The 23,187-nt window shown below is 36.1% G+C and overlaps 1 protein-coding gene across 2 annotated transcripts in view; it reads left to right on the top strand.

Moving 5' to 3' along the window:
* The first annotated feature begins 206 nt into the window (after nucleotides 1–206).
* The window catches only part of ZMAT1 (zinc finger matrin-type 1), a 37,045-nt gene continuing 14,064 nt past the window's right edge, over nucleotides 207–23,187 (top strand). For both annotated transcript variants that reach the window (XM_047843871.1, XM_047843870.1), the window contains exons 1-2: nucleotides 207–483; nucleotides 16,701–16,807. In XM_047843871.1, the coding sequence (XP_047699827.1) occupies nucleotides 207–483; nucleotides 16,701–16,807 (384 nt within the window). The remainder of the gene's footprint in view (nucleotides 484–16,700; nucleotides 16,808–23,187) is intronic.

Here is a 23,187-nt window from a genome sequence, read left to right as displayed (position 1 = left end):
GGAAGAGGGTGACGCCAAGCAGTTGGTGAAGGGGGAGGGGCAGCCCGTGGATCTAAAGTGTTCCTATTGGTGTGGAGAAGGAGCGAGAACGAGGCTCGAGCTGTAGCGTGGAAAAGAGGGGCGAAGGGGGCGGGGCTAACGGGAGGCGGGGCTAAAAGAGCTTAACGGGAGCGAGGCGCAAGTGCAATTGTCCGCGCTTCGCTGCGATGGCGGCGGCGCCGAGCACAGTCACACTGCTGGCGGCGGAGTCTTCCCCTCAGGAAGCTACCGTCCCTGCCGCCTCCTCCTCCTACACCGCCTGCGCGGCGGCGGCGGCAGTGGCGGCAGTGATTGTGCCTGCCTCCTCAGCCACCTCCACCCCTGCCAGCCCGCCTGCCGGTGGCTGTGGCGACGGCGGCGGCGGCTTTGGCGGCTCCACTATGGCGGCGGCGGGGAGGGGGGGCAGTAGTTTTAAAGTAGACACCCGCCCTTGCCTCAGAGAAGGTGAGTTCCCGTCCCGGGGTGTGGGGGCTGCCCCATCTCCTTCGCTGCCTCTCCAGCCCGTCCGCGATCAGACTGGGCGCGGTTCACCACCGCCCCACCCCCCCACCTGCTGTGGCGCAGTAAAGGCCAAGCTCGCCCCGCCCCGCCGTAGTAGCCCCGAGTGTGCAAGATGGACCGAAGTAGAGAGGGTCTTCCCTACTTCTCCCCACACCCCCGAAAAAGATGGGGGGGTCCCCAGGAAAAGGAGCTGCAGGTATTCACAAAGCAGGAATTTGAAGGGAAGAAAAATACCACTTAGTTTCTCTCCCAACCAGGGCGCCTTAGTATGCTCTGTGAAGTTGAGGTGTGATTTGGTAGAAAGGAGACAAGGTAGAGGTGCTGTGGAACTGGAGGGTCAGGGAAAGGGAAGGGGGACTGATGGAGAAAGGGGGCAGAGATAAAAGAAAGCGCTGAAGAAATAAATAAGAGGGGAGAAACCCCCTTTGGTGAAATTCAGCATCCTGCAGTGTAGAAACTTTGAATAGGATATTTAGAGAGGAGATTAGGAATTTGGGGAGGTTAGAGTGTATACATGAGCTTTAAAGTAGGAGCTGTTAGATTTTAGGGTCATAGGGTCCGATGGAGGGGGTTGTGCTAAGAAGAGAGTAAAGGAAGTGTGGGAGAAGCACAGATTTCAGATACCACATTGCAGAGTTTTCTTTGGCTATTTGAGGGTGTGACCTTGTAGAGCAAGGTTTAGGGACCCATCTTTGAGATGGTTTTGATTTTAATAAGTGCTGTTGTACCTACCAACACATACTACTCCTAACATAAAAAAGAGATTTCTTGACTATTTCAGTATAAATGCTATTTAGTTCACACAAATACTATATACTAGTAAACAGCAAACTGTAAAATTTGCCGTTGAGATTCATTTTAAAGCAGTGTTTGGAAATGCTTCTTAGGTTGTTGAGACCAATTCCACTACAAAAGATCTCAGTAAAGTGTTTTGCCATCGTAAATTTTGTAATTAATTTCCGTTATTTGTGTGTTACCTTATATTGCTAACTTGCCTCCAAAGTGAACGACGTGGACACCAAAATGGAGTTTAAGTTCCTTTTCTTTAGAACCCCCCATTAAAATTAGCCCATAAAAATGATTTTCTCTTCACATTCTTAAGTGATATATCCCTGTGTGCTATTTATTACCTTTCACACCTTTCACTTTGGGGGAATGGCAAAGCAGTAAAAAAATCCTTTACAATATTTGTCATAGGCACATGACATAAATGCCACTTACTAAATATGGAAGTTAGAAATACACTGCGATATGGTGATGTCTTTTTATTTATTAACTCTCTTACTGAAGGCAACCTTGGAAAGATTCTACTGTCTTCAGTCAGCCTGGATTTGTACAGTTGTTTCGGGATGAAAATATGAAACCTGGATTTTTGTTTGTTTGTTTCTGTACCAAACTTTCTATGTAACCGGAAAGAACGAGAGAACAGTTTTATAGGTGGTCAAGATCACAATTCAGTCTGGCTCTCATGGCCTTTTCACAGTAAGGTTTAGGACCAGTATCTCATGCAGCAAATGGCTTTTTGCCTGTCTCTGTGACTGGATTGGTTATAGTATTTTTTAATTTATGCAGGTATTAATGGCTTTAAGAGGTATAAATTCATAATGTAGCAACCATACCCTGTCTACACTATTACTAACTGACAAAACGAGGAGAGCTCTAGCATAGAAGTCTGGTGCAGTGAACTTAGGTTCTGTTGTTTATCCATTAGATTTTGTGACCCTGAACAGATCACAAACTTCCTGGGTTTGGGTTTTGACATTTCTGAAATAGAGGTATTGAACCAGCCAGATTCTTAAGGTTGATTTCTGGTCTGACAGTATGAACCATGATTTTGCAGTTCTGCATTGATACATACTCTTAATGACATTTCCATGGCTGTGCACTAGAACAGTAATTCATAAGCCATAAGAAACTTTGGCCATAGTTATCACTTGACATTCAGTGAGTTATTAAATCTGTGTTGTTAGTGTTGAGACAATTTACTAAGCTATGAAAAAAAAATATAACTGCTACCTAAAAATTATCTCTTACTATTTCATTTTAGGTAAATATCCTTAATTATGTGTTCACTCCAAACCAAAACTTTTACCTTTCCACCTAACAAAAGATAAATATGTAATATAGTACACTGTCCAAAGCACTATTACATCGTAAAATATTTTTGTTTGGATATTTCTAAAGACTATAAATAGTTGCCAGTTATAAGATACTGGATAAAAGAGAAGAGAGAAAAATGTTTCTTGATGGTGTGCCAGTATCTTTTGCTTTGTTTTTTTTTTTTTTTAGCCCTGGTTAGGAGATTACTCTAAAATGTGACAAAGAATTGTCAAGATTACAGTTGTTATAAGTATACTCCAGATAGAACCATTAAAAGTCGTTTAATAAAGCATTTGGTGATCTTTTTTCAACTATAGCCAACACTCCTAAGGATCTCATCTGTCTTGGGGTTGGTAATGAGCAAATGACAGTGAAGATTAAAAATTGCCAAGCAGGGAAGATGAGAAGTTTCAAAAGTTACAACTGGGAAATTGGGCAATAAACTTAAAAACAAAACAACAAACAAAACAAATGCCAGGTGAATGGACATATGACAAAACATACCTGCCTAGAATTCATGGTAAAGGCAGTCATGAGATTTTGTAGGACACTTCATGTTTAATGGCTCAAAAAAGGAATTTTCACCCAATATTGATGTTCCAATGTAATCATAGTAAACATCAAAACAAAAATAAACAAAAACTCTCGTTTGTTTACCTTTTCATTTAAAAAAATAAATTATTAAGTGAATTCTGTTTTAGATTGGAGGACATGCTGGCTTTTTCTTTAGTTAATAATCCATTTGTACAGTAATTACCTAACAATTACCTTTGTCTCCGTATTATTCAGTGAAGTTTCAAGTCCATCATAAGAAAACCTAGTTAATGGCCTTTCCTTCATTTATTCGAGAATCGTTTATTGAACTCCTGTGTGTGTGTCACTATGCTCAGTGATGAGGATACAGTTAAATTAGACACAGCTGTGTCTAAGAACTCTAGATTAAAGAAGTCAATAGTATTGCTTGATAATGAAATTATAAAATGAATAAATAAATAATTGAGGAAAATTCAATCTTAAATATCATTTGTCAGACTCTTAAACTATCAGGGCCCTCCCATTGTTTATTATAAATCTGCATTCTACCCATGGTGTCTTATATATTATAGGTACACTAAAACACATTATAAATCTAATGTTGGTATCTAGGAAGGAATAATTAGCAAACTGTTAGAATTAACATTTATTCTTTGCATTTGTTAGGGTAGGAATGTCTGGAGAGAGGTTAATGACCACTTGTTAGTTTCTGATCTTCTGTCTCTATGTGTCTTTAGGTGTCAATATGTGAAAATATTGACTAAGCCTGCCCCTTCATGTATTAATCACATATTTGTTTGGATATGAACCTTGATTCTTTTCCATCTGAAACCAATCTTGGAGATCCATTCACATTTACTAACCTATTGGAATGAATGGCATGGTGACTTTCTGATGCAATGTAGCTGTCATGGGATCAAGTAAATTAGTGGATTTACACAGGACTTGAATTCAGTTTGTAACTTCACAAGCAGGCAGGACTCCTGAGCTAACTAGCCACAGAGTGCTTATAATTATGAAGGTCACATATTTCATTTAAAGACAAAGTAAATATTAAACTTATAACTAGTATTCCCAGTTATTTTATTAATTACATTACATTTTGTAATTATAAATATGCTATAGGAAAGCCTTCATTATTTTTTATTGTGAGAATCTGTGTAAAACACCCAAAACTTGCTAAACTTATAGGTCAGGTACTAATCTTATAAACTGAGAAAATAAAGATACTAGATAGCATTATAACTGGGTGTTCATAATGCTTACAGGTACACATCTGCACTTCTAGCACAAATAATATTTCTGAAAACTCCTTAAATGGGTTGTGACATTTAGGGGAAACAGTGTTAAAATACCTTGGCAAGGCTAACATGGTCCATTTTCCACTATAACTTAGTGTTGAGCTCTGTTCATCTTTCCTTTATATGAATGGTATTAAAAGATCACAAAGGTCGGAGCTCCTGGGTGGCTCAGTTGGTTAAGCGTCCAATTTGGGCTCAGGTCATGATCTCACAGCTTGTGGGTTCTAGCCCCGCGTCAGGCTGTGTGCTGACATGTTAGAGCCTGGAGCCTGCTTAGGATTCTGTGTCTCCCTTTATCTCTGCCCCTCTCTCTCCCTTAAAAATAAATAAAATGTTTAAAAAAGTTTAAAAAATTGCAAAGGCCAAGTCAGCTATTTAAAAAATGCTTTTAAATCAAGAACGCTTGAGGGAGGCTATCTCAAAAGGTGCGGTCATGGAGAATACAGCACGTATGCTCTTTGCAGAATTAAAATGATGATTTCTTGGATTTATTAATAGCTGACTTTAAATCTGTGACTGAGATTTATATTATTGCATCCAACTCTTTTGAGTTTTTCATTCTTGTCACTTTAATAAAATAGGATGCAAAGACATGAGAAAGAATTAAATATGGCCTTTTGTAGCAACGTGGATGGAACTGGAGAGTGTTATGCTAAGTGAAATAAGTCATACAAAGAAAGACAGATACCATATGGTTTCACTCTTATGTGGATCCTGAGAAACTTAACAGAAGACCATGGGGGAGGGGAAGGAAAAAAAAAGAGGTTAGAGTGGAAGAGAGCCAAAGCATAAGAGACTCTTAAAAACTGAGAACAAACTGAGGGTTGATGGGGGGTGGGAAGGAGGGGAGGGTGGGTGATGGATATTGAGGAGGGCACCTGTTGGGATGAGCACTAGGTGTTGTATGGAAACCAATTTGACAATAAATTTCATATTTAAAAAATAGGATGCAAAGAGTTTTTTACAATGTTAGATTTTTTTTTTTTGCATCAAGATCAGTTGGACTATGCAATTCCCACCTCAACAAAGCATTAAAACAGTTAATAAATAGTTATTGCCATAAACATCTGATGGGTTATCTTGAGGAATAAATTTGGTGTTGGTACAACTAAATCTAATTATCATGCAAGTGAGATTCATTTTATTAAATGTAGCCATTTATAGAGTGATCTAATTTGAATAAGCTTAAATTTATCAGGGTAACCAAGTAACATTTAATTCTAGTGAAAGCAAAGTTCTCTTACTTAGAACTGAAGGATATTATAATCTTCCTTTCCTCAGAGATCCTGTGTGGTTTTTAATTTCGTTAGCAAGGGTGGACCAAATTGTAGGCATAGACTCATCATTTTTGTCTGACTCAAGCCATAATTGTTTTTCTTTTATCACAAAAATGTATTTCATCCTAAGTTGTCTGGTGTTATCTAGTAGTATTAGGAAAAAGTTTCAAATAGGATAATTTTGATTTCACACTCAATTGCACTTTTGTATACAGAGGTTAATGATATTTTATAAAACTTTAGCATAATAATGCAGCTATTTGGAGTAGACACAATCCAACAATGGTCTCCACAAAAATGAGTTTCTAGGAAGTAAATCCTCTTTGCTTTCTATATCATCAAAGGCAGGTACTCTGGAACAAGCTGAATTGAATATTTTTATATCAACATGGGGGATTTTAATCCATAGAATGTGAATTATTCGTCCTTACATTTGCGTTTCACTTACTTAAAACATCTCTCAGCTATTACTAATGCCTCTCCTCAAACTTCTGGAACTTTTTCATAGTCCAAATCTACCTAAATCTAGAATCATATATTTTAAATTTTAGCTTTCCCAATCCTTTATTTCCTATAATCTCTCTGGGCCTTAGCTTCCTTATTTTGAAATGAGGACATTAGACTAAATCAGCTATAAACTAGAGGCAGTTTTGCCCCACAAGGGACATGTGTTAATATCTGGAGATATTTTTTGGTTTTGACAACTGGAAAATGCTGCCAATTTCTAGTTGGTAGAGGCTGGGGGATGCTGCTAAGTGTCTTACAGTGAATGGAACAGCCCCTCATAACAATGAATTATCTGGCCAAAGTGACAATAGTGCCAAGAGTGAGAAATGTTGGACTAGATTATCTCTAAAATTACTCTGATCTGAAATAAACTGACTATATATAATCCTAAGTAAAAATTTCAGCTTCTGAATTAGTAAACGAGCATATTTTATCAAGTGACTTTGTGTGCCGAACATTTTTTTTTAAATTTTTGTTTCATTTAATATTCACCACATCCTGGGAGAGACAGTATATTTCTTTACTTTTTAGATGAAAAAACTGGCTCCAAGTGGTTAAATAATTTGCTGAAGGGTATATAGTTAGAGATCGAGATGGGATTTGGATATGTTTGACCAACTCAAAAGCTTATTTTTTTTCCCTACTACCCAGTATTATAGGTCATAGTTTTTCCCCCCATTTCAAATTATTATGAAAGCTTTGCTTTCTCAAGTCATGTAAACACTTCTTGTAGGAAGGAAATAAAAAGACTAAACACTTTCACTAATAGAAATTTAGTTGATTCTCTCACTAAAGGCTAAAGTCATGTATAAATATAGTAAAATTGTAGGAGCACCAAATACATGAACTTTCTTCTCAGATCCTGTTTATAATTTGTCACAAAACCACTCTTTGATTTAAAATAACCCTCATAGGGGCGCCTGGGTGGCTCAGTCGGTTAAGTGGCCGACTTCAGCTTAGGTCATGATCTCGCGGTCCGTGAGTTTGAGCCCCGCGTCGGGCTCTGTGCTGACAGCTCAGAGCCTGGAGCCTGTTTCAGATTCTGTGTCTCCCTCTCTCTGACCCTCCCCGTTCATGCTCTGTCTCTCTCTGTCTCAAAAATAAATAAACGTTAAAAAAAAATTATAAATAAATAAATAAATAAAATAAAATAACCCTCATAATTGTTATTCAAGAGAGGATCACTTAGTTATAGTAGCAAAACAAAGGTTTATTACTTACGCATTTTCCTCTGAGTGATGGGTTGACTCTGGAGGGGAACTCCCCTTCAGGGAGAAGAAGGTGCTTTTGTCTTTTATTTTAACACTTTCAGTATTTTATTTCTTATTAAACTGCCATTTTAAGCATTTTTAAGTGTGCAACTCAGTGCCATTAGGTACATCCACATTGTTAGGCAACCTTCACCCCTGCCCATCTCTAGAAATCTTTCATCATCCCAAACTAGTACTCTGTACCTGTAGGTCATAGTTTTGTTATATGACCATCTTTCTCCAATCTAAAGAACTTTATGAGGTGTCTAATTCCTGTAAAATAACATATTTATAAACTATGCTTAATTTTTTAACAGTTGGCAACCTGAACACGTGTACCATTTATTGTGACCACAGAGGACAGCATTGCAAAGCAGTTTTACTCTCTTACACTTTGAATATAAATGGAACCATGCATTAAACATTGGTTTTATCTTTTCCATATCCTGTCGGTTTAAGCCTTTACTCCTTTATCAGCCTTAGGTTCTCTTCCCATTTTGAACCTAGTTTTTGATAGTACTTTCTTATTCCTCATGGCTTTTTTTAATGTTAAAACACAAAGAAATGTTATCAGCATGAGAAGCTCCTGTATGTTTCAAAGACAGTATATCCCAGTCCATATTTGAGAGCACAGCATTGTATCATTAAGATCTCGCTATCAAGCTACCTAAACCGGGCTTTGATTCTGAGTATAAAATCTTGTTCCCCTATCCATATTTTTTTCCAAGTTTATGATGGCATAAAATCCAAATATGTCAGGTAATAAAGAACAAGTGAGTAGTACTATGCTAGGAATATTAGAACAACATGTCTATGATTAACTGGGAGGGATTTAAGTTCCCATGTTCAAAACTTTATTTGCTACAGATGAGGGATGAAATCACACATCACAGCATTTAATTTAGTAATTTGATATTCTAATGTGTAATCTATTTATATTTTTAGCCATAGCTTTCCTAACTTATAACTAAATGAGATTGAAAGATGCAGGACCATTTGCCATGAATTTGTTGTTTTCATTGTCAGGAAAGAAAACTGAGCCACTTGTACCTATATTATAACAAAAATAATACTATAATTTGCTTAAAGCAATTTGACATTAGTTATGATGACTAAAACATTATATTTGGTAATAAAAATTCTGTGTATGTTTTTGCAAAGAAATACCTTGGAGAGAACCAGTTTTAGGGTTAGGACAAAGATAAGGAAATGCAGATAATGGAGGAGTAGGGGGAAAATATTAGGACCTTTTGAATTTTTAGGCCCTAAACTCTGTATAACTATATAGCTATTTAAAACTTCAAATCATCTTTTGTGTTTCCTGATAGACTTTTTATTTGGAAGCAGCTAAGATATTTGGACCCTTCTATAAGAATCCCACCAAAATTTTGCTTCTCTTTGTATTTCTCTCTAAAATACAACATTTTTTTTTGGTGACTATCAACCCATATATGGTCAAGTACAAGAGAAACTTTAGAAATGGAAATCTGAAAGGTGGCATATGTTATTAATCATAAGCTAGTTAATAGGGTAAAGACTGTCATGCAGTCTCTCTCATTCTGGTGCTTTTTAAAACTCTTACTGCTTTTGGAATTAAGAATTGGTGTGAAGCCCATATTTAACAACCAACCAATAAAAATATATTTGTTTCAAATTCTAAACAGTTTATGAAGAGAAAAGATGTGAAGAGAGTACAAAGAAGAAAAAAGAAAAAGGGGGAGATACAAATTGCGAAGTTTCTTCAGGTATTCATTCCTACCAGAACCAGTTCCAAAGACCCAGTTCTTTGTGAGAATACTTAACTTTAGTTCCTGGCATATAGTGAGTACACAATAAGCATTAGTTCCTGTTCCAGTCATCTTCCTCACAGCCAACATCATTTGTTCACATGACTCCTAATTTAACATCTATTCCCTGATGTTTGCCTGCCTTCTAGGTCTTCCCCCTAAGACAGGCTGAAAAACATCTGCACTATCTATCACCAATTACCTCTCCCACTTTTAGAATTTGCTATAGACCATTTACTTCTGAGAGTCCAAAAATCATGTCTCAAAAGTGGGGATAAGGATAGAGCAGGGTCCAAAGGAACATTTATTTAGCATCTCTTGTGAAGTAGACATGCATTTCTCATATATGCCAGACCTAGAGAGGAAGTTTCTCATTTAAGACTTTGGCCTTTTTAAAAACTAACTCTCAGGGATATCTTGGGCAGACTTAGATTGGAATCCTGGCTCTGATGCTTACTGTGTAACTTTGGACAAATTGCTTGACCTTTCCAGGTCTCAGGTATTACCTTTAGAAAGTAGATATCATCACATTCATATCAAATTTAGGGGAAATGCAGTTTGAAGAGAACTTGGCAGTGTGGGATACCCTCTGAAAAATAATACCCCATCATGTATAATTGTTGTAAGAAGCCACCTTCTACAAACCTCTTGTCTATAGTTTCAGGATCTGAAAAGATCTTGAGAGGCCAGAATTATTGGTAGAATCTAACAAATGAAACTTAAATGAGACAAATCTAAGTGTATATTGGGTCTGGTTGGGGATCCATAAAAATTTCTATCTATATAACTATGTCCTAGAGTGACAGTTTAACAGCTCCAGGTGAAAAAGAAGCTTGTATTTTTTTCTAAAATTTTTAATGCTTACTTATTTTTGAGAGAGAAAGAGAGACAGATTGAGAGTAAGGGAGGGGCAGAGAGAGAGGGAGACAGAATCGGAAGCAGGCTCCAGGCTTTGAGCTGTCAGCACGGAGCCTGATGTGGGGCTCAAACCCACGAACTGTGAGATCATGACCTGAGCAGAAGTCAGACACTTAACTGACTGAGCCACCCAGGTGCCCCAAGAAGCTTGTATTTTTTAATTTTTTTTTCTTAAAACTATTATCTTGGGGCGCCTGGGTGGCGCAGTCGGTTGGGCATCCGACTTCAGCCAGGTCACGATCTCGCGGTCCGGTCCGTGAGTTCGAGCCCCGCGTCGGGCTCTGGGCTGATGGCTCAGAGCCTGGAGCCTGTTTCCAATTCTGTGTCTCCCTCTCTCTCTGCCCCTCCCCCGTTCATGCTCTGTCTCTCTCTGTCCCAGAAATAAATAAACGTTGAAAAAAAAATTAAAAAAAACTATTATCTTTATTCAAGTTAAGCACAAATTTATTATCATTGTGGGGATGGTTTATTTTTATTTTATTTTTTACTTAAATTTTAGTGAACATTCAGTATAATATTGGTTTCAGGAGTAGAATTGTTATTCATCATTTACATACAACACCCAGTAGAAGCTTGTGTTTTACAAAAGTTAGCCTGTCATGAGTCAATAGTATGATGTGCCCACCAAAAAAATTGGTGAGGCTATCTTAGGCTATATTAATAGAAGAGAAACATTCAAAACAGAGAGGTGAATATACTTAACACTACTGAACTCTACACTTAAAAATGGTTACAGTGGTAAGTTTTATATTATGCATTTTTACTACAATAAAAAATGAGGTGATGATCTCATTTTACTATTTTGTTATTGTGACCCAATTAGGGTGATTGTGCTTATTCACTTTATGAATTGCAGAGATTTAGGTAAACAGTGAGAGCACTGGACATTCAGCTGGATGACAGAGCTGGGATCAGTTCACTAAAAGGCTAAGGGGGGGAGCAATAAAGATGTAATGGTTCTACTAAAATATTTGAGGATTGCCATTTTAGAAGAGGGATTATATTTACCATGCCTTCAAGGAATAGAACCACGACTAGTAGAAGCGCTAAGCATGGTCTAAGTCTGATCCCTGGACGAGTGTTGGAACAGTTTCACCCGTGAACTTATAAAAAACTGTACATTCTTGGTCCCCAACCCCAGAACAACTGAATAAGAAGTTTGGGGATGGGACCCCAAAATTAATCTTTTAACAGGCTTTCCAGATGATTCTGATGCACACTAAAGTTTGAGACCCCCTACTCTCCAGGAAAACAAATTTCCATTCAACGAAAATACACATGAAAATTTGGCTAACAGCGATTCTCAACCTTCACTGTGCAACAGAATCACCTGGGAAACTTTAAAAAACAAAACAAACAAGAAACTATGATGGGAAACCACTCCCAGAGATTCTGGTTAATTGATCTGGAGTGGTGTCTGGGTATTGGTATGTTTTAAAAACAACCTAAATGACTTTAATGTGTAGCCAGGGTTCAGAACTATCTTGTGGAAGGTTGAACAGGATCACTAGGTAGGCTGTTCAAGAGATTACTTGGGGACCCTACTTAAAACTCAGATTCTTGGGGCACCTGAGTAGCTCAGTCAGTTAAGCGTCCGACTTCGGCCCAGGTCATGATCTCACAGTTCATGGGTTCAAGCCCCGTGTCAGGCTCTGTGCTGATAGCTCAGAGACTGGAGCCTGCTTCAGGTTCTGTGTCTCCCTCTCTCTCTGCCCCTCCCCTGCTCATTCTCTGTCTCTCTCAGAAATAAATAAAAACACTAAAAAATAAATAAATAAAACTCAGATTCTTGGATTTCAACTCTGGAGATTTACATAGATAGTGCCAAAGAATACTTCTTTTCTTTCTTTTTTTCCTTTTTTTCCAAAATCTTTTCAGGTTAGACTAAAGCAGTTAGCTTGATAAGTATCATTGTAGATGACCTGTATACCAATCAGCTTAGTCACCAAATAGGTATTGGATAGCCATTACGTGTAAGGATCTAGCCTGTACTGTAGAGCAGTGATTCCCAACATGATTGATTATCAGAATTATATGGATTGGACTACCCACAGAGATTTTTTAATCCAGCATGTATGATGTTGAAAAACTGTGCATGTGAATTTGATGTGATACCCTGATTGAGAATAATTTTTACATGAAGATTTGTTCCTGAAATTTTGAACGCAAATTTAATAGTATTGAATTGATTGGGAAAGCATGCTGTTTAAAGAAAATTAGCATAAATCCTCCTACGTACATTTTAATGTGCATCAACACTGCAGTATCTTCTTTTTTAATTTCAGATTTTTCTGCATTTCAGTTTTGACTCACTGAAGTCAGAATATCAGCACACTAATATTACACTCGGAAATAATTTGCCATTGACAAGTAACTGTAGGTGAATTTATTGAATTTAATTGAGGCCAAAACTCCACTTCTTGCATCAGGAATAACATTGTATAAGCTTAAATGTGATAGATCTAAAAGCTCATCATATTCCTAGCAAATTCTAATCTCAGAATTTAATGCCCTCTAGTTTTGACAGATATGCCTCTTATATCCATTCCTTCCTTTCTGTGCTTGCTGCCCCTCCTGAGGCTTCAAGCCTCAATGACCCATTCCTGCAACTGATTCCTAATTCATATGCCCATTGTGAGCCACTTCTTTTCCCTTTTTGAATGCAAAATTCAATCCAAATGCCCTAGTGAAGACAATTATGATTTGGCCTCATGGCAACCTTTCAATTATTGTCTTTCATATACTTGCCTCTCCCCAAGTACATTTATTCCAGTTTTTTTTTACCTGAATTATATACACCTTTTAAATCTTAGTTCAGAACCTGTTCTCTAGAAAGCTTTTCCAAAAGTCCTCATTAGGAACACACTGTACCTTGTGTTTTATATCACTTCTGACATTTCATATGGGGGTCATAGTTTTTTCTATACACTTCCTATACACTTACTAAAATTACTAAATTGTAAATTCCTTGAGATTGGGAATTATTTACTTGCTGTGTCACTTCCAACATGTGGATAGTTATGTACATATAATAGAAAAATTCAAGATAAACTTCAAGTTTTAGCTCCACCAAATAACAGATGTGACAAGTAATTTTGATTGTACTAAATCCCTATTTTCTAATCTTCAGAATATGTGAAATGCCACTTACCTCGCAGATTTGTTTTAAGGACTATAGGAATAAGCTGTTGTTTTATTTGACACATAGAAGGCCTTCAATAGATGCTCATTCTTTTTTCTTATCTCTTTCCAGAATCTACCATAGTACTTTGAAAGTAACTTCAATAAATATCACAAAGCTAGGGGCGCCTGGGTAGCTCAGTCGGTTAAGCAGCCGACTTCAGCTCAGGTCATGATTTCACAGTTTGTGAGTTCGAGCCCTGTGTCGGGCACTGTGCTGACAGCTCAGAGCCTGGAGCCTGCTTCAGATTCTGTGTCTCCCTTTCTCTCTGACCCTCCCCCGCTCACACTAGGTGTCTCTCTCTCTCAAAAATAAACAATCCAAAAATTATTTTAAATAAATAAATAAATAAATAAATAAATAAATAAATAAATATCACAAAGTTAAATGATGCCTAAAGGCACTGATGACCTGAACAAGGGTAGTGTTACGGGAAATGAAAAGGAAGAGATGGATAAGAAATAATGTTATAAGCTAAAATTGATATGAAATAGTGTTTTTCTGGGGAGAAGAAAGGCTGAGATTTTAAGCCTGGAGTATTGTGCCATTTAATAAAGAAAAACAGACCAAGAACTTGTTTGAAGAAATGAGTCAAAGGCAGTACATCTAGGCAATACCATTCTAAAGAAAAAGGTAAAGGGGTGCCAGTAACTTCATGGGCTTCATGAAAATGATGTGGGGCACCAGTAATGAAAGTCTAGGTTAAAATACTCAGACTTGGTGTTTCCAAATTTGAGTGTCAGTTTCCAACACTGAGTACTGAGACTTGGGGAAATCTGGAATTAAGTAATTCCAGATTTAATTCCATATTTAGGAGAGAAAGGAGTGTTAAATTTTAGGAATTATTGAACCTCTAAATTAGTAGTTTCCTTTTGTCTTCTTAAAAGATACATTCTCTCCATAAGTTATATTGCTGACAAATGAAATATTTACTAGTGAAAAATTTTTAAGGGAAATTTGAAATCTTACCAGCATACTCAGATTGCATATAATCGTTAATTCTGAAACAAGGGAAGTCCTGAAATGCATTTTAACCTCTTTATCTTGCTGAGTTTAGAGTCAGAGTTAGATAAATCATATATATTCTAAAGCAACCTAAAAAATTAAATTCAGAGGGGATGCTATCTATATATTACAGGGATAAATATTTAACTGTCAATCAAGGCATTTCTGACATGTTCTTAATTACAGTTATTCTTTATTTTTTAAAGTATAATTAACATACAGTGTTATATTAGTTGTAGATGTACTATATAATGATACAACAATTCTTTATGTTTCTCAGTGCTCATCAAAATAAGTGTACTCTTCATGCTTTTTATCTATTTCACTCCTTCCCCCACCCACCTTTCCTCTGGAAACCACCAGTTTTTGAGCTGTATTTAAGAGTCTGTTTTTTGGTTTGTATCTTTTTTACTTTGTTCATTTGTTTTGTTTCTTAAATTCTATGTATGAGTGAAATGGTATGGTATTTGTCTGTCTCTGACTGACTTATTTAACTTAGCATTCTACTTTCTAGATCCATCCATGTTGTTGCAGATGGCAAGATTTCATTCTTTTTTATGACTGAGTAATATTCCACATATGAGTAAGATATCACATCTTTTTTATCCACTCATCTATGGATGGACACTTGGGTTGCTTCTATATTTGACTGTTGCAAATAATGCTGCAGTAAACATAGGGGTGCATGTATCTTTTCAAATTAGTGTGTTTGTTTTCTTTGGGTAAATACCCAGTGGTGGAATTAGTAGATCATATGGTAATTGTATGTTTAATTTTTGAGGAAGCTCCATACTGTTTTCCACAGTGACTGCACCAATGTTGCATTCCCACTGATAGCATATGAGGGTTCCTTTTTCTCCACATCCTCACCAATGCTTGTGATTTTTTTGTGTTTTTTATTTTAGCCATTATGACAGGTATAATGACACTCATTGTGGTTTTAATTTCCATTGCCCTAATGATTAGTGATGTTAATTACAGTTATTCTTATCTTGGACAGTTTTTTAAATAAGCCTTTTTAGTGCATACAGTGATACTGAAAATTAAGCTTAGTTGAAGATATCCAAAATAACTTCTAAAATAAGTATATTTAAAAGATTTTTTAAGTTTATTTATTTTGAAAAAGAGAGAGAGAGAGAATGGGTGAAGGCTAGACAGAGAGGGAGAGAGAATCCCAAGCTGGCTCCATGCTGTCAGCACAGAGCCCGAGGTGGGGCCAATCCCATGAACCACAAGATCATGACCTAAGCTGAAATCAAGAGCCATATGCTTAACTGACTGAAATAGAAAGGCTTACATGTATTTTGCAAAAATTAAAACAAGATAATTGAAAAGAATAAAATGTTAAATTTTCTCCCTTTGTTCCTTTTCTAACCCCATTTCCCAAAATTAACAACTTTTAAATTTAATTTATAACTTCTCATATTTTTTCTATGTGGTGTATATTTAATTTTTGTTAGTGTTGGGAATTTGATATATTTATTGTTCTACAATTTTTACCTATTTAATGTATTATTGGCATTTCTCCATAAATATGTGGTATCAGCTTATTCATTTAAATACCAAATAGCAAGTAAAATTTGATGTTTTGTGATTTATACCCTATAGATAAGCTAATAAACTTTGTCAGAATACATTGCAGCTGTTAAGAACTTTTGATAGAAGTGTGAACCTCAAGTGTAAATGCAGAAAGTTTCAATATGTGTTATTAATACAGTGAGAAACACTATAGTGTAATTTCTAGATGTTATTATATGTACATTATTTTATAGCTTTGAGGGGCTTGTGTGAGACATGTTTGGCCAGATGAACATGCTAGTTTAAAAAAAAAAACAATGGAGGATGTTTGCCTACCATCAGCAAAGTTTGTGGTTCCAAATGGTTTTTAGGTAACATTGGAGCCATAGCTCTAGACAGGTGATAGCCTTAAAACAATGCTTTTCTAATAATTATCTGCTGTAAAACAAAATTCCAAGGCTATTTTTTTAATCCTGCCTTTCATTATTGGTGCCCTAGATCATTCTACGAATTTCATGAAGTTACTGATACCCACATAAATATAACTTTCCTTTTGGAATGGTATTGCTTAGACTTATCATACTAAATAAGTAACTCTTGCTGTATCAGACATTGGAAGCATACTTAATATACACATTTTATTTAAATTGCATACTCGTTAAGCAAAAAGCTATTACTGTAGCCTCACAACTACTCAGATTTGAGGTGACATGTGAAATGAATGAAAATGATAACTTTAAGTATTAATTAATGTGTCTCACTTCCCTTTATTTTATTCATAGATATGACTTGGAATGAACAGGAAAAGACTGAACTTTTTACAGATAACTTTTGTAATATATGTGGAGTGGTGCTACAGTTTGAATCACAAAGGATTTCACATTATGAGGTAGGTTAAAAATAATGGGAATAGAATCTAATGTAGGCTTTTAAATGTGGCAGATAAACTTCATATTTTATCGTTTTTGGCTCTTATGAAAATCCTGTGAAGTAGGTGGAATTATTTCCCTTTGATGGATGATGAGACTGGCTCAGAGAGGGACAGTAACTTACTAGCTTAAGTTTGGGGAATTTGAGTTTAAAATCTTTTTGATTACGAGCTTCTTTTCTTTTCTTCACACCATTCTGCCTCCCTTTGTATTCATCAAACCACTGTCTCTTCAAGTCCTTGTAGTAAATATAAGGGAGGCATTTTAAAGCTTGAGTAGGTAACTATTAATGTTTATCAAGGCATATTATAAAACTCCAGAGTCTTTGTGTACAGTAAATGAAGGCTATAAAAACAAAATTAACCTGTCTTGCATTTGACTTAGCCAACAGTTTTTTTTTTAATGTTTGTTTTTATTTATTTGAGAGAGATAGAGAGCCCATGCACACACGCATGCACACAAGCACAGAAGGGGCAGAGAGAGAGAGAGAGAGAGAACCCCAAACACGCTCTGTGCTGTCAGCGCAGAGCCCAACATAGGGCTCAGTCTCAAAGTATGAGATTATGAACTGAGCCAAAATCAAGAGTCAGATGCTTAACCGACTAAGCTGCTCAGTTTCCTCTTAACCAACATGTTTTTAAGCACAGGACCATAAAATTCTAAAACTAGAAGAGGGAATATTTAATGTTCTTACTCCTTTGGTTTACTGATTAGAAAACTGAGTACCAGAGGGATCATGATTTTTCATAGCATCATTGGCATGACTAAGCTTAACAATGATTCCTTCTTTCATGTCCAGTGTTCTTTTCTCTCATTTGGTGTTACCTCTCATTTCTATACAGTGAGCTATTGGATTTATTTCATATCTAAGGTCTGGGTTACTAAAAGTACTAGATAAATTTACTCTAAAAAAATATAATGGCAGCTTTACTTTTTAAAACACATCTTGTCTTAGGGATGCCTGGTTGGCTCAGTCGGTTGAGCGTCTGACTTCGGCCTAGGTCATGATCTTGCTGTTTCCGAATTTGAGCCCTGCGTTGGGCTCTGTGCTGACAGCTCAGAGCCTGGAGCCTGTTTCAAATTCTGTGTCTCCCTCTCTCTCTCTGTCCTTCCCCCACTCACGCTCTGTCTCTCTCTTCCTCAAAAATAAAAATAAACATTAAATTTTTTTTTTAAAAATGTCTCATTTTGTCCATTGCTAATATTATTGGTAGCTATATTTCCTTCTTACATTGACTGGGATTCAATTACTGTAATGACAGGGAAATTTTGTTAGATGTGGATTGAGAGGACATACATTCAAGCTTTAACTCCCATCACTGCTGTGTAACCCTGGGCAAGTCATTTTACCTCTCTGAGCATGTTCCTTGAACCTGCAAAATAGGGGTGGTAAAATCTCTCTTATTAAACATGTGAGAATTAAATGAAATCAAATATGTGAGAGTGCCTAGTACATCTTCAGACGCCAGAGTTCAAAGATTCAGAGTTAGTAAAGAGAGACACACAATCAAGGGGCTCTGTGATAACTGTGGTTAGAACCATTTGAATTTAAATGTGAAAAAACATCTTTTTATGGGCTTATGAAGTACTATTCAGCGTAGAAAATGCACAAAATCATGAGAAAATCACATTCAGTTATAATTCTGTCACTTGTAGGTAACCATCACTTAACTTCTCTTTTGCTGATATGATTCCAGTATGCTTTCTGAACGTGCATACACACACACACACACACACACACACACACACACATCTTAACAAAAGAGAATTGTATCTGTTGGTTTTTACTTGTTTTTTCATATAAGAGCATATTCTGGACAATCTGCCCTATCATTACATCTTTTTATTTTTTTCTGTAATATTTTCATGGTGATAAGGCATTATGTAATGTTGTGGCTTTTTTATTAACAAATATTTATTGAGAACTTCCAGTATTTCAGAGCTTGGATTGTTAGGGGGATTAAATTATAAATAATATACTTTCCTTATTTTCATAGACTCTACAAATAATGCAGTCAATAAAAATGCACTGTAAAAAATGTATTATACTAAAAAGCAAACAGATAAGTTTACACATTGTATGATTACAAAATGTTTGTTACTAGCCTATAATAAAAAGTTGGCACTTTATAAAATGAGATTGATATTTAAAACATTGCCAATTATAGTACTTTGAAAGTTTACACATTTTCAAAAAGACTTTTTTTAATAAAAACATTTTACAGAATTCTGAACCTTTGAAAAGCTATTCTACTCTGGAAAGTTTTGGGGAAAGCAAAGCTAAATTTCCTAAGAGCCAGGTTTGCTATTCACTATATTATGAAATAAGTACTTTTGAATGAATTGTTTTTCTTTAAAATTCCAAAATACATTTTTGAAACCCAATATAGTTTTAATAAGAATAGAAAATTGTCTACATATGTCTTTTAAAATTCCATTTATTATCAATTTTATTCTAGATTTTATAGGTTATGATTTTTTTCTTTTTTTCAAGTTTTTGTTTAACATATAGTGTAGTATTAGTTTCAGGGATAGAATTTAGTGATTTAACATTTACATACAACATGTGGTGGTCATCACAACAAATGCACGCCTCAGTCCCCATCACCTATTTAACCCGTTCTCAACCCACCTCCCCTCTGGTAACCATTAATTTGATCTCTATAGTTAAGAGATCTCTCTCTCTCTCTCTCTCTCTTTTTTCCTTTTGCTTGTTTGTTTTGTTTCTTAAATTCCATATATGAGTGAATTCATATGGTATTTGTCTTTCTCTGAATTACTTATTTCATTTAACATTATACTCTCCAGCTTCATCCATGTCATTTCAAATGGCAAGATTTCATTTTTTTAATGGCTGAGTAATATTCCATTGTATATATATACCACTTCTTTTTTATCCATTCATCAGTCAATGGATACTTGGGCTGTTTCCATAATTTAGCTGTTATAGATAATGCTGTTATAAACATCTGGGTGTAGGTATCCCTTTGAATTAGTATTTTTGTATTCTTTGGATAAATACCACTAGTGCAATTGTTGGACCACAGGGTACTTCTGTTTTTAACTTTTTGAGGAACTTCCATACTGTTTTCCATAGTGGCTGCACTAGTTTGCATTCCCACCAACAGTGCAAGAGGGTTCCCCTTTATTCACATCCTCACCAACATCTGTTGTTTCCTGTGTTGTTGATTTTAGCTATTCTGACAGGTATGAGGTGATATCTCATTGTAGTTATGATTTGTATTTCCCTGATGATGAGTGATATTGAGCATCTTTTCATGTGTTTGCTGGCCATCTGGATATCTTCTTTGGAAAAAGTTCTATTCATGTCCTCTGCCTATTTTTAAAGGAAAAGTTTTAATGTTTATTTTTGAGAGAGAGAGGGGGGTGGGGAGGGGCAAAGAAGGAGACACAGAATCCAAAGCAAGCTCCAGGGTCTGAGCTGTCAGCACAGAATCCAACATGGGGCTCAAACTCACAAACTGTGAGATCACGACCTGAGCCGAAGTCAGATGCTTAACCCACCAGGCCACCGGGGCACCCCTCCTCTGCCCATTTTTTAATTGAATTATTCATTTTGGGGTGTTGAATTTGATAAGTTCTTAATATATTTAGGTTACAAACCATTTATCAGATATTTTATTTGCAAATATCTTCTCCCATTCTGCAGGTTGCCTTTTAGTTTTGTTGATTGTTTCCTTTGCTGTGCAGAAGCTTTCTGTTTTGATGAATTTCCAATTGTTTATTTTTGCTCTTGTTTACCTTGCCTCAGGAGACATATCTAGAAAGAAGTAGCTACAGCCCATATCAAAGAGGTTACTGCCTATGTCCTCCTCTAGGTTTTTTATGGTTTCAGGTCTCATATTTAGGTGTTTAATCCATTTTGAATTTATTTTTGTGTGTCATGTAAGAAAGTGGTCCAGTTTCATTTGCATATTGCTGTCCAGTTTTCCCAAAGGACTCCACCTAAAAAACTGCTGTAACTGATAAACAAATTCAGTAAAGTCACAGGATACATAATCAATATTCAGAAATCTGTTACTTTTTTAAATTTTTTAAGGTTTACTTATTTTTGAGAGAGAGAGTGTGTGGGGGGGAGGTGCAGAGAGAGAGAGAGAGAGAGAGACAGAATCAGAAATAGGCTCCAGGCTCTGAGCTGTCAACACAGAGCCCAGTGCGGGGCTCAAACCCACGAACCATGAGATCATGACCTGAGCTGAAGTCAGATGCTTAACTGAGCCACCCAGGCGCCCCAAAATCTGTTACATTTCTATACACCAATAATGAAACAGCAGAAAGAGAAATTAAGGAATAAATTCATTTATAATTACACAAAAACCAGTAAGATACCTAGGAATTAATCTAACCAAAATGGGTAAAGACTTGTACTTTGAAAACTATAAAACACTGCTGAAATGAAGAGGACACAAAGAAATGGAAAGACATTCCATGTTCATGGATTGGAAGAACAAATATTGTTAAATGTCTATACTCCCCAAATCCATCTACACATTTAATGCAATCCTTATCAAAATACCAAAAACATTTTTCACAGAACTAGAACAAACAGTCCTAAAATTTATATGGAACCACAACATACCTGGAGTAGTGAAAACAATCTTGAAAAAGAAAAGCAAAGCTGGAGGTATCATCACTATTCCGGACTTCAAGTTATGTTACAAAGCTTTAGTGATCAAAACAGTATGGTACTGGGGCGCCTGGGTGGCTCAGTCGGTTAAGTCTCCGACTCTTGGTTTTGGCTCAGGTCATGATCTCACAGTTCATGAGTTTGAGCCCCACGTCAGGTTCTGCGCTGACAGCTGTAGAGCCTGCTTGGGATTCTCCATCTCCCTCTCTCTTTGCCCCTCCCCTGCTCTCTATCTCTCTCTCAAAATAAATAAATAAACATTAAAAAAGAACAGTATGGTACTGGCACAAAAATGGACACATAGATCAATGGAACAGAATAGAAAACCCAGAAATAAATCTACAATTATATGGCCAATTAACCTTTGACAAAGAAGTTTTGAATTTTAATGATGTTGCAGTTATTAATATTTCCCTTTTTGTATATACTTATTTGTTTAAGCAACCATTTCTTGCACTTTTGTCATATAGATACTTCCCTCTATTTTCTTCTAATACCTTTAAAAGTTTTATTTAATATGTTAAAGTGTTAATCCATCTAGGATTGATTTTTGCATGTGGAGGAGGGTGTTGATGACATTTTTTCCATACAGAAAGCCAGGTGTCTCAGCACTGTTGATTTCACAGTCCATTCTTGCCCCATTGATTTGTAGTGACACTTCTTTCATATTCTAAATTTCATATATATGTTTGTTTTGTGGCTATTATTCTGTGTTATTGTATTGCTTTGTTTGCCTTTCTGTACAAGAGTTTTGCCTCATTGCTATAGCTTTAAAATAAAGATGTAGTCAGGAAAATTTATATGAAAAAAATCATAAAGGTAAAAGACAAATCACATATTGAGTGGTATTTATAGCTCATGTAGGTAACAAAAGATTAGTGTCTAGAATATATAAAGGACTATGTATCAGTTAGAACAAGAAACAACCCAGTAGAAAAATGGGAAAGTAATATGAACAGGCTATAGAAGAGATACTCAGCTTCACTAGTGATCATACAGGAAATGTAAGTTAAAGTGATGAGCTGTGTTATCAAAATCATCATGTCAAAAATTAAAATCTAATAGCACATAACACTTCAGGAGAATATACAAAGACAGAAACCTTTAAATTCACTGCATTTGGAGTTGTGGGCTGCTGCAACATCTTTGGGGGCAAATTTTATAATACATATTATAGTTGAAAATCCTCAAATATTTTAAGTCAAGAGAATTCTACTTCTAGGTATCTACTTTAAAGAAAGCCTTTGACATATATATTAAGAGATGTGTTTACATGTATTCAATGGAGAAATGCTTGTAATAGCCAAATAAACAAATATAACTGCCTTCAATATATGACTAAATGGGTAACATATAGAGTAGAATATTATGCAGCATGTAGCAGAAATGAATGAGAAGTATCTGTACCAATATGGGTAAATCTTAAAAATATAATAGAGAGTTATAAAAAGCAAGTTGAAAAGGATATGAATATAATGGTTCTATTTTCATAAAAATTTTAAATGATGATAGTATATAATACCATTTATGGGTACATGCATATGTGGTAAAAGAGGAAAAGCATGAAATAAAATGATATAGATCAACTCTAAGACAGTGGTTACTAATGGGGAGAGAGTGAAGGAGGAAGAGATTGTGGGCATGAGGAAGTAGAACTACATATGTGGTGGGTATGGGCTTCAGCTATATTAT

This window comes from Prionailurus viverrinus, chromosome X (genome assembly GCF_022837055.1).
Source record: "Prionailurus viverrinus isolate Anna chromosome X, UM_Priviv_1.0, whole genome shotgun sequence".
Taxonomy (NCBI): Eukaryota; Metazoa; Chordata; class Mammalia; order Carnivora; family Felidae; genus Prionailurus; species Prionailurus viverrinus.
The sequence above is the reverse complement of the archived record's forward strand: the minus strand, read 5'-3'. Positions and strand labels throughout refer to the sequence as shown.